This window comes from Peromyscus eremicus, chromosome 3 (assembly GCF_949786415.1).
Source record: "Peromyscus eremicus chromosome 3, PerEre_H2_v1, whole genome shotgun sequence".
NCBI lineage: Eukaryota > Metazoa > Chordata > Mammalia > Rodentia > Cricetidae > Peromyscus > Peromyscus eremicus.
Genome location: NC_081418.1, coordinates 78,160,616 through 78,173,650, shown reverse-complemented (window position 1 = coordinate 78,173,650; position 13,035 = coordinate 78,160,616). Strand labels below are relative to the sequence as shown.

Here is a 13,035-nt window from a genome sequence, read left to right as displayed (position 1 = left end):
GACAATCTGCTAAGGACTATGAATGAAGTGCATGGTACCTTTTGGATGCCTGCTTGGGACTCCAGAACATTGTTCTCTGACCCATTGCTTCGGTTGATCATTCTCCACATCTGGGAATACATGCTGTCCCTCTCAAAAGGATTCAGCCCCTTCATGCGGACATGCTGATACACTGCAGAGTCCAAGACTGTGCCGTAAGGAATATCTGTTTGCTTGGACAGATCCTGAAGAGACCTTGGTTATTGGGAGAGAAGAGAGACATAAGAAAGAGTGCTGAGTATTGTTACATAGAAATACAACTGAAGGAACAAAAGGGCCATTCACCCAAAGCCAGACACCAAACAACTTTTCTTAACTTCTGGTTTCTTAATATTGAAATGTAATGTTTAAGGAGAACTGCTTTAAGTTACATATGGCTGCTGTGGGATGTCTTTAAGGAGACAGTAAAATTAATATAAAAAATAAGCCACGTAAAGATGAATATTACACAGAGAATCTAGATTGTGTTGTCTTTGGGATTTTTAACTGCAGAAAAACAACTGATTGTAAAAGATGTTGAGTTAAACCAATATGTATATTTTAAAGGTACCTTGACTTCAAAATTTGGATATAAGGATATGTTACTTTGGAAAAGAGTCTCTGCTTTTGTTTCCACAGAAAGCCAGAGGCTATGGATTTGTTCCAGATTAAGATACATCAGGTTTGACCAGCCAAGACCCCCTGAAAGGTCTCCGATGACACCATGGCCCAGATGATCCAACATCCAGAATGGTTTGAAGGCATCTGGCTCAGATGATACAGCCTCATGGACTATTCCATAATTCTAAAATTTTGTTTCCCCATAAGATACAGCGCTCCCGTCCAGCAAAAAGTAGTAAGAGAAGCTACGCCAAAATTCCCAAATTATATGTAATTTTACTTTGTTAAGGTTAAAACCTTCCTTTTTGAAAAAAAAAGGGGGAAGTGCTGTGGGATGTTCTGTATGGCAAATGTGTTACTGATTAGTCAATAAATAAAACACTCATTGGCCATTGGCTAGGCAGGAAGTGTAGGCGGAACAAGGAGGAGAATAAAGCTGGGAAGTGGAAGGCTGAGTCAGAGAGACACTGCCAGCTGCCACCATGACAACCAGCATGTGAAGATGCCGGTAAGCCACGAGCCATGTGGCAAGGCATAGATTAATGGAAATGGATTAATTTAAGCTGTAAGAACAGTTAGCAAGAAGCCTGCCACGGCCATACAGTTTGTAACCAATATAAGTCTCTGTGTTTACTTGGTCGGGTCTGAGGCTGTGGGACTGGCAGGTGATAGAGATTTGTCCTGACTGTGGGCCAGGCAGGAAAACTCTAGCTACATATGGCAAATTATCAAGATACAACATCATTAGCAAAGTGAAGGTGAAGGTTTTAGTACTAATGCTTTTGCTGTGTGTAGAGGCTTCATGGGGGAAAATTGAGCTATCTCATCAAAGTAGAGGCAAATTAGTAGTGACATATTAAGTTGTTCGTCTGTCTCCCTCTGTGACAAGGCTTTAAAGCTTTTATAACATAATTGTGTTTTACATAAACAGCATGTTTTGAAGTCTAGTAAATATGTAAAATCTAGTATTTATGATAGTCATTACTGCATGGATAATATATAATGACAAGCAAGTGACATATATTATCCACACTGGAATGCCTTACATTCAGAACTATTTCACCCAAGTTCCAGATAAGATGGGTTATGAGATTAAATGGGCAGTATGACATAGCCAATGAGGAACAGAGCCGGGATTCAAATACAGGGCATGAGACCCTGGAGGTCATTGTTTCCAGTTGAAGGTGCTGGTGTTTCTCTGATTCCTTGGTTATATTTTATCTAGGGTATGTGTGTGTGTGTGTGTGTGTGTGTGTGTGTGTGTGTGTGTGTGTGGTGTGTGCAGAAAAGGGCGAGGGGCAAAAGAAGAAAACTGGGAAAGGGAGAAGAGGAAGAGGGTGGGCAGAGCAAAGAAATAGAGAGACAAAGACAGTTAAAAGACTGCTTTGGTTAAATTCAGATGGGACACATTTCATACTGAATATGTTTTCAGTTTTTATGATAATACTCCAGAATTTCATAACAATCTTTGAGCTAGAAATAGCATTTCTTTGTCTAAGGTTATATGGCTAGTTTCCCTAATTTTTTTAAAAGAAAAATCTATTTTTTATTTCCAGGTAAGATTGTAGAATAGAAGCTAAGTAAATCCAGTGGCTGATTATAGTTTGGGAACTACAGGGAATGGGAATACTTAATCACTCCATCTGCTACTTCTCCAAATCCTGGGTTTGACTTGAACATCACTCGAACTATCCTCACCCTTGTTCCTTCCCCTTCATTGTGTCTTTCTAACAGTGTACAACAGCTGACTCTCTCGTCTCTGTAAACACTTCATCTTTCCTATAAACAGGACTTCAGGAGGCCATCAGTGGCTGCCTTCCTAAATCAAGACTTAGGGTGAGAGAACTGTGAAGTCCCGGGTGTACCCCAAAATGCAGCTTGCTTTAATCAGACAATCATGGATTTGGTCTTTTCTCCTTGCAGTTCTTGGGTTTAACAGAACACACTCCTTCTACCATTGGATCAAACAACATTCTCTACATTTAGAAGACTGAAAATATCTTCTGTCACCATAGTGTATCTCCCCTCAGGCAAATGGAGATAAAAGACTCTTACCAGAAAATCTACAAAGGTGGATTGGTAAGGATTTCATAGAAGGGGTTCCCAGTGACTGCTGCCATGGATGTTATTGGTGCCAGAACAGGAAAGATGAAGCTGTAACTTTGAAGGTTACCACAAACTCTGAATAGAACCTTGTGTACCACACAGCCATCAACAACACTGTGGGAACACAGCAACTCAGAATGGGCAGACTTTGTGTGGGCTATCCACATCCCACAGAACAAAGTAAAAAAAAAAAAACCTCTATGTACAAGTAGAGCTGGTAACTCACACGAGAAAGATGGACCCTTTAAAAGCAACAGAAGCATAGGCTAGGGGCCAGCAGTGGTCAGTATTGATCATCACAATTTACATCAAAAGACAACATTGGTTTAGAGGACAGAACCCTTCTTTCTGCTGCCTCCAAGAAATGCACCTTATGGTAAAAAGAAGTGAAAAGGACTCTGAGCAAAGGAAACCAGGAAGCAATCAAGTGCTGCTCTTTTAACATCTGACAAAACAGACTTCAAACCAATTCTTATCAGGAGAGATAAAGAGAGCTACTTCATACTCATTGAAAGGGATTGATCCATCAGAAAAATTACAATTTTAAATAAATATATATGTACAAATTATAGGCTCATCCAACTTCTTAAAGCAAACACCACAAGATTAAAAATAATGGATTAACCCAAACAAAATAATAGTGAATGACTTCAATATCTCACTCTCAGCATTTGACAGATCAACCGTCCAAAAGAAGAATGAAAAAAACACTGGAATTAAATAACATCATAGATCAAATGGACCTAACAGACATCTATAGAACATTCTACCCAAATGCTAAAGAATGTACACTCTCTTCAGCACCCCACGGAACTGTCTTTAAAAGAGATCGCATACTAGGATAAAAAGAAAATCTCAGCAAACAGAAAAACTGAAACTATCACCTGTATTCTGACCACAATGAGATGATAAAACTAGATGTGAATGGCAAGAGAAACCGTATAAAGTACATAAATTCATGGAGAGAAAACAACACAGAACTTAGTGATGATGGATTAGTTAGAAATTAAGAAGGAAAAATTTTAAAGTTCCTAGAATATCACTAAAATTAAGTGACAATGTAAACACAACATATCCAAATTTGTGAGAGAAGTGAAAGTTATCTTAACAAGGAAGTTTATAAGTGCTCACATTAAAAATTCAGAGAGATCCCAAATAACTTGATGAAGACTCATAAACAATAACAAACCAATCCTAAAGGAAGTACACGGAGAAAACCAGTGAAGATTAAACTTGAAATTAAAGAAATATACATTTTAAAAATAAAAAGAATCAGTAGAACAGATTTTGTTCTTTGAAATGTAGAAATAAAATCACAAACTTAGCCAGCTTAACAAAAAGAAAGAGAAGACCCAAATTAATAAAATTAGAGATCGAAAGGAAAACATGACAATAGACACTGAAGACATTCAGATAATCATAAGAACCTACTTCAAAAAGTCATATTCCATTAAATTAAAAAAATCTAAAAGAAGTAAGTGGATTTCTAGATGTGTAATACCTACTAAAGTTTAGCCAATGTAAAGTAAATAACTTAGATCTTTAACAATCAATGAGATAGAAGCAATAATTAACAATCTCTGAACTAAGAAGAAAAAAAAAACTAGGGCTTGGATTCAGTGCAGAATTCTACCAAATATTCAAAGAAAAAAACTAAAACCAATAATCCTCAAATTATTTCATAAATTAGAAATGGAAGGAACAGTTACAAGCTATTTGTAGAAAGCCAGAATCACCCTGACACCAACATATACGAAGATCCAACAATAGCTCCAAAGAAGGGATTTATCAGCCAAACTCCTTGATGAATATGGACTTAAAAATTCTCTATAAGAATTCACTGAAAATGAATGTACTATATACACAAACTTATGGGCCACTATGAAAGCAGTGCTAAGAGGAAAATTCTTAGCATTAAATGCCAACATAAAGAAGTTGGAGAATCCCAGCACTCGGGAGGCAGAGGCAGGCGGATCTCTGTGAGTTCGAGGCCAGCCTGGTCTCCAAAGCGAGTTCTAGGAGAGGCACAAAGCTACACAGAGAAACCCTGTCTCGAAAAACCAAAAAAAAAAAAAAAAAAAAAAAAAGAAGTTGGAGAAATCTCACACTAGCAACTTAACAGCACAGCTGAAAGCTCTAGAACAAAAAGAAGCAAACTCACCCAGGAAGAATAGATGTCAAAAAATAATCAAATTGAGAGCTAAAATCAATAAAATAGAAACAAAGAGAACAACACAAAGAATCAATGAAACAAAGAGTTGGTTCTTTGAGAAAATCAACAAGATAGACAAGCCCTTATGCAAACTAATCAAAAGGCAGAAAGACAGCATCAAATTAACAAAATCAGAAATGAAAAGGGAGAGATAACAACAGACAATGAGGAAATCCAGGGAATCTTCAGATCATACTTCAAAAACCTATACTCCACAAAATTAGAAAATCTAAAAGAAATGGATGATTTTCTGGATAGGTACCACATACCTAAGTTAAATCAAGACCAGATAAACTATTTAAATAGACCAATAACTCCTAAGGAATTAGAAATCATCATTAAAAGTCTCCCAACCAAAAAAAGTCCAGGACCATATGGTTTCAGCACAGAATTCTACTGGATTTTCAAAGAAGAGCTAATACCAATACTCTTCAAAGTGTTCCACACAATAGAAACAGAAGGAACATTACCAAACTCTTTTTATGAGGCTACAGTTACCCTGATACTCAAACCACACAAAAATGCAACAAGGAAAAAGAATTACAGACCAATCTCCCTCATGAAAATTGATGCAAAAATACTCAATAAAATATTGGCAAACCGACTCCAAGAATACATCAAAAAAATTATCCACCATGATCAAGTAGGCTTCACCCCTGGATGCAAGGTGGTTCAACATAAGAAAACCTGTCAATATAAACAAACTGAAAGAAAAAAATCACATGATCATTTCATTAGATGCTGAAAAGGCCTTTAACAAAACCCAACACTCCTTCATGATAAAGGTCTTGGAGAGATCAAGAATACAATAAAGGCAATTTACAGCAAGCCAACAGCCAACATCAAATTAAAAGGAGAGAAACTCAAAGTGATTCCACTAAAATCAGGAATAAGACAAAGCTGTCTGCTCTCCCCATATTTATTCAATATAGTACTTGAAGTTCTAGCTAGAGCAATAAGACAACAAAAGGAGATCAAGGGGATACAAATTGGAAAGGAAGAAATCAAACTTTCACTATTTGCAGACGATATGATAGTATACATAAGTGACCCCAAAAATTCTACCAGGGAACTCCTACACCTGATAAACACCTTCGGTAATGTGGCAGGATACAAGATTAACTAAAAAAAATCAATGGCCCTCCTATATACAAATGATAAATGGGATGAAAAAGAAATCAGAGAAACATTACCCTTTACAATAGCCGCAAATAATATAAAATATCTTGGGGTAACTCTAACTAAGCAGGTGAAAGACCTGTATGACAAGAACTTTAAGTCCCTGAAGAGAGAAATTGAAGAAGATATCAGAAAATGGAAAGATCTCCCATGCTCATAGATAGGTAGGATTAACATAGTAAAAATGGCAATCTTACCAAAAGCAATCTACAGATTCAATGCAATCCCCATCAAAATCCCAACACAATTCTTCACTGAACTGGAAAGAACAATACTCAACTCCATTTGGAAAAACAGAAAACCCAGGATAGCTAAAAGAATACTGTAACAAAGCCACCTCTGGAGGCATCACCATCCCTGACATCAAGCTCTACTATTGAGCTATAGTAATAAAAATAGCTTGGTACTGGCATAAAAACTGACATGTGGACCAATGGAATCAAATCGAAGACACCCACATTAACCCACCCACCCATGAGCACCTGATTTTTGACAAAGAAGCCAAAACTGTACAATGGAAAAAAGAAAGCATCTTCAACAAATGGTGCTGGCTTACTGGATGTCAACATGTAGAAGATTGCAAATAGATCCATATCTATTGCTATGCACAAAACTCAAGTCCAAGTAGATCAAAGACTTCTACAGAAATCCAGTTACACTGAACCTGATAGAAGAGAAAGAAGGACGTAGTCTTGAATACAGTGGCACAAGAGACTACCTCCTATATGTAACACCAGTAGCATAGACACTGAGAGCAACAATTAAAAATGGGACCTCCTGAAACTGAGCAGCTTCTGTAAGGCAAAGGACACAGTAAATAAGACAAAACAACAACCTACAGAATGGGAAAAGTCCTTCACCAACCCCACATCTCACAGAAGGCTGATCTCCAAAATACATAAAGAACTCAAGAAACTAGACATCAAAATAATGAACAACCCAATTAAAAAGTGTGCTATAGAGATAAACAGAGAATTCTCAAATGAAGAATTTCAAATGGCTGAAAGATATTTAAGGAATTGCTCAGCATCCTTAGTCATTAGGAAGATGCAAATCAAAATGACTCTGAGATACCATCTTACACCTGTCAGAATGGCTAAGATCAAAAGCACTGCAGACAGCTTAAGTTGGAGAGGACGTAGAGCAAGGGGAACCCACTGTTGGTGGGAATGCAAACTTGTACAGCCACTTTGGAAATCAGTGCGGCAGTTTCTCAGAAAACTGGGAATCAATCTTCCTGAAGATCCAGCTATACCACTTTTGGGCCTATACCCAAGGTATGCTCAATCATACCACAGGGACTCATGCTCAACTATGTTCATAGCAGCATTATTTATAATAGCCAGAACCTGGAAACAACTTAGATGCCCCTCAACTGAAGAATGGATTAAGAAAATATGGTACATATACACAACGGAGTACTACTCAGCAGAGAAAAAGAACGACACCATGAAATTTGCAGGCAAATGGATAGAACTAGAAAACATCCTGAATGAAGTAACTCAGATTCAGAAGGACAAATATGGTATGTACCCACTCATAAATGGATACTAGAAGTAAAGCAAAGGATAATTATCAACAACCCACAACTCCAGAGAAGCTAGCTAACAAGGAAGACCCAAAGAGGGACACATGGATCACCCTGGGAAGGGGAAATAGATGAGATCTCCATGAGCAAGCTGGGGTGAGGCGTGGACAATGGAGGATAGTGGATGGGGGATGAGAGCATAAGGGAATGGGATGGTCAAGCTGGAACAGGGATGGAGTGGGAAAGCACTGAGAAAGATACCATGATGGAGGGAGATATCATGGGAATAGAGAGAAACCCGGTGCCAGGTAATTTGCCAGGAATCCCCAAAGATGACACCAGCTTAGACAACTAGAAATAGTGGAGGGTGTGCCTGAATTGAACTGGCTTATTCCAGTGATCAGACCAATGAATATCCTAACTTTTATCACAGAGCTTTTCTCCAGTTACTGATGGAGGCAGATGCAGACATCCACAGCTAAACACTAGGCAGAGCTCCAGAAGCTCAGTCAGAGAGAGAAGAGGGATTCTATGAGCAAGCACGTCAGGATTATGATGGGGAAACCTGCAGAGATGACCAAACCAAACTAGTGGGAACTCATGAATGTTGGATCAATGGCTATGGAGCCTGCATGGGACTGGACTAGGCCCTCTGCTTAAGTGAGACAGTTGTGTAGTTTCATCTGCTTAAGGGACCAGACCCCCTGGCAGTAGAATCAGAATCTATCCTTGGTGCATGAGGGGCTTTTTGGAGCCCACTACTTATGATGGGACACCTTGTACAGTCTTGAGTCTGGGGGAAGGGCTTGGACTTGCCTCTACTGGATGTACCTCCCCATGGGAGTCCTTGCCTTTTTGTGGGGGGGAGTGTGGGGTGTTGTGGGGGGAGGCTAGGGGTCAGAAGGAGGGAACAGGGGAATCTTTGATTGGTGTGTAAAATGAATGAAAAAATTTTCTTAATAAAAAAATTCTTTATAAAATATGTACAAACTGTATTCATGCATACATCAAAAGGATTATTCATCATGATCAAGTTGGTTTCATTTCAGAGATTCAGGGATGATTTGATATACATAAATCAACAAATATAATTAACTACAGATGAACTCAAGGATATAAATCATACAATCATTTCAATTGATGTGGAAAAACCAAAATCCTTTCATGGTAATAACCCTAGAGAGACTAAATGTGAAGGGAATATATCTGAACACAATAAGGGCTACCTAAGACAAACAGATGGCCACCATCACATTAAATGGATAGAAACTCAAAGCATTCCCACTATGTTCAGGAACAAGGTAAGGGCATTCGCTTCCACAACTCTTATTCAATGTAGTTCTTGATATCCTAGCTTGAGCAATTAAACAAGAAATAAAATAAAGCATACACAAGTAGGAAAGAAACAAGTCAAACTATCCCAATTTGCAGATGACATAATTTTATATATAGGAATCACAAAAAACACCACCAGCAAACTTCTAGAGTTCATAAATACTTTCAGCAAAGTGTGACAGATTACAAAATAAGCACACCCAAATCAATAGCCTTCCTACACACTAAGAGAGCTCAAGCTTGTACCAACTAGGATGCCTCTTACCTGCTGTCTAGCTTTCATAGTATTGAAGAAACTCTGCAGACTACTGGGAGTGGGAAGAGCCACTAACATTTTTACCCATCTGTGAAGCCTGTGAACTGTAGTAATGACTGGCATGGCAAGACAGGCTCATTGGTGCAGTAGCGGCAAGAATGCTATGGCAGCAACCAACTGCATTCTGGCTGAGCCTGTTCCACAGGAGTAACATCATGCCTTGTACTATAAATCTTGCCAAGAACCCATGGCTGAGAAGTTCATAAGCCTACTGTCATTCTTGTAAATGGACGAAGTACCAAAATGTTCTCTAAATTTTTATCTTTCTACCAATAGATTAGCAAAGAGAAGTTTCTTTGTGCACTGAATGGTGGTTAATGAGGAAAGACATAACTATTAAAAGTACAAAGAATAAATGTCAGGGGAGTGCTCATTCACAAATTGTACATCTATATCACCTCCTCTCACCAAGGCTTAGGGACTATTGAGGAAGAAGGGGCAGAATAAATGCTGGGTAGGACTAGAGTAAAACTGTTTCTTCCCATCAGCCAAGACTGCTGCAGTCATGAACTCACAACAGCTGTGGTGGCTTACACAAGATCTGCACAAGAGCAGGCCAATAAACCCTTTAGCATGAAGCAGGAAAGTGTTCATGAGTTGTCACTCCTAAAGAGGATATATAGACAGTTGATTGCTTCTTAGAGACAGAGAGATGAAGTCAGTTTTCTTTAAGGGTGTGCCTTCTGGACTTAGACCATGCTACAGTGAGTGGTTCCTCACCCAGGATTGTAAACAGAGAGAGCACAAATTGGAGCCAAATGGTTATTTTAAAAAGAGGACACAAATTTGTGTGGGTAGGGTGATAATGTGTGTTTGAAAGGAGTTAGAGGTTGTAGAGGTAGGGAGGTAAGGTGGATCTAATAAGAGTTAGAGGTTGTATGGGTAGGTTTGAGAGGTAAAAATAATCATAATATATTGTATGAAATTCCTAAAAATTAGTATTTTTAGTTATCCACTTATTTATTCCTTAAAACTTCAATTTGTTTACATAATATAGTTTGATTGTGTCCATCCATCACTATCACTGCCTCGCTCCAACTCTTCCTAGAGTTCCCTAGCCAGTCTTCCTCCTTCAGGTTTGATCGAGCCTTGTGGACTGTCTAACCTACAAAACACTCTATACTCATTGGAATTCATTGAATTTATTTGGGTCTCCAACTCTAATGATGGATATTTAAGAAATGATATGTCTTTGGCACACTGTTCACATCTGATGCTGACGTGCATCAAACTTACAGACTCTGGAATGGGAAACTGACGTTTGAAACATTACTCAATATTGTAAACAAGAATAAATGCCCAAGGCAATCCACAACCATGGCCATAAATCTCATGTAATACATATCTCTGACCTTCTGGGGTGTTTTTAAATGGAGTTAACTAATGATTTCCTGAAGGTCCTTAAAGCTAAAGCTAGCATTAAATGAAGTTCTGAGAATTCTCCTGCAGCTCACTCATCTGCAAAATGCACAAAATTGATGAAACAAAAATTATGTACCCTGTTTATTATAGGAATACTTTTTGTACAAATTTTTAATGGGAACTATTGAATTTTGGATTTCTGCTTTGTAACATTTTTATAATATTCATTTTTACTTTCCATATATGTTACATAAATGATAAATTAAAAAGCACTGTTTGGTGAAAAGAATTTTCTGGAATTTCCTATAATCAGTAAACTAAATCTACTATTTGTAAAACAATAAAGTAAAAATCCAATACAAATAAATAGTTGAGAGCAAAGGAAAGATGGAAAACCAGAATACTAGTAGCAGGGCACAACCTAGAGCAAAGGATTCCTGAGATGTAAAATAATTATCTTGGGGATGTTATAGTGCTTCTGCTTCAGGAAGACTCATTTCAATAACGGGAGTAAAGGTGTATTAAAATATACTTCCTGTTTGTAGTTGAGGGTACCCTAAAGTAGAACCCTCAAGGATACAAGCCAGGAAGAAGCAAAATATGTCCATGTAGGTAAAACAGAAGGCCTCATTTATCAAACTTTTATAAAGGCCAGGTAGCCGTCCACAGCTCCACAGAAGCCTGAGGGTCTCTGGATGGAGAAGACACTTACTGTGGTTCCCTAGAACACCCACCAGCACAGAATGGTCACTTGCTCCTGCTCAGCAGAGCTGCCATCACTCTTGATTTTTTTTTTTTTTTTTTTTTTTTGGTTTTTCGAGACAGGGTTTCTCTGTGTAACTTTGTGCCTTTCCTGGAACTCACTTGGTAGCCCAGGCTGGCCTCGAACTCACAGAGATCCACCTGCCTCTGCCTCCCGAGTGCTGGGATTAAAGGCGTGCGCCACCACCGCCCGGCACTCTTGATTTTAATTATCCGAGGCCTTCAGTTTGGATACAATGTGGTCACAGTCCAGGGTGAATTTAAAATTACCATATCTAAATGTAGAAGTAGTTTCCTAAATAGTCACATTAATACAATATTGTTTGATAAATTAATGTTTCCTCCTAGTCTTCCAATAAAAGAGAATTGTAATAAAATGCTGAGCTTTTTAATACTTAATATAATAAAGTTTCTGTGACATACTTCACTTTAAATATTAGTTTTACAACATGAATATAGTTATACTATAAGCAGTTTAGTTGATGAAACTGCTTTGTACACAATAAATTTGTAAAGGAATATTTTAATATATTGCCTATGTCAAATCCTTAATATCAGAAAAAAGACTATTTATTTCCAACATTCTTCAAGTTTCAAATAGCAGGGCATTTTGTAAGTTAGAACAAAGGCATGTTTGTGTTCCCTCCTGATATCAAGTTCAGCTTGTAAATTTTTCTTGAGAAATGACTGCAATAAAAATTACAGCTTGTCTGATTCAGCACTGTTGCATTATAACACATCACAGTAACACCAAAGGTGACAAAACTTTAGTGATTACAGTGGAGTGAAGACTACAGTTAGCTTATCATGGGGTCAGAGGCTGGCTGAGGAGCCAGCACAGACAGGAGTGCAGTGATCTATATAGATGAGCCCCTGAAAGAAATAGAGTAGGTTATTATAAGCTGGCATCTTCAGACTATTATATCTAAAATTCAAAAGCTGAATATATCCCAGTATATATGTATATGATATATATATATATATATATATATATATATATATATATATATATATATATCATATATTAGTCACTATATCAAAACACAAAACAGTCGCAGCATCATTCAACATAAATTAATTCCCCTTGGCTAGGAATCCTCTCTACCACTCCTACCCCCTCCCTCCCTCCTTGGGCCCTGTAGGCAATGTTTCCAAAGCTACAGAAAGAATGGTGACAGAATTTCAGAGTAATTTGTGATTCTGCTTTCCTCCATAAAACTCACATGCACATACAAACTCAATGTTTTCATCATGGACATTAAGTCTGACTCCCCTTCTCCTTATGCCCTAATTCATTCACCTAGACTTAAAATGGTGGTATGATGAACTCTAGCTAGAGAATGGTTAGGGAAAAAAAAAAAGAAGAAAATAGTTTGGGTGCTAATCGGCCTATTCCCAACAGCTTGCCATCATTCTTTTTAACTCCCCTACTGGTCTCCCCTCAAACTACCATTAATATCAACGAAAGATAGATAAGCTTTACTTAGTTATTTAACATGCATGTTACGTATATATTATTCAGGGCAGTCCTGTGAAAATGAATCTTAACTATTTGAGTGGATGTAGGATAATACAAACTCCTTCCATGAGAAGGGT

At 37.9% G+C, this 13,035-nt stretch overlaps 1 protein-coding gene across 1 annotated transcript in view; it reads right to left on the bottom strand.

The window, feature by feature from the left end:
• The window catches only part of Grid2 (glutamate ionotropic receptor delta type subunit 2), a 664,169-nt gene that overhangs the window by 197,461 nt on the left and 453,673 nt on the right, over nt 1–13,035 (bottom strand). The window contains exon 12 of the mRNA XM_059257052.1: nt 39–234. Within this exon, the coding sequence (XP_059113035.1) occupies nt 39–234 (196 nt within the window). The remainder of the gene's footprint in view (nt 1–38; nt 235–13,035) is intronic.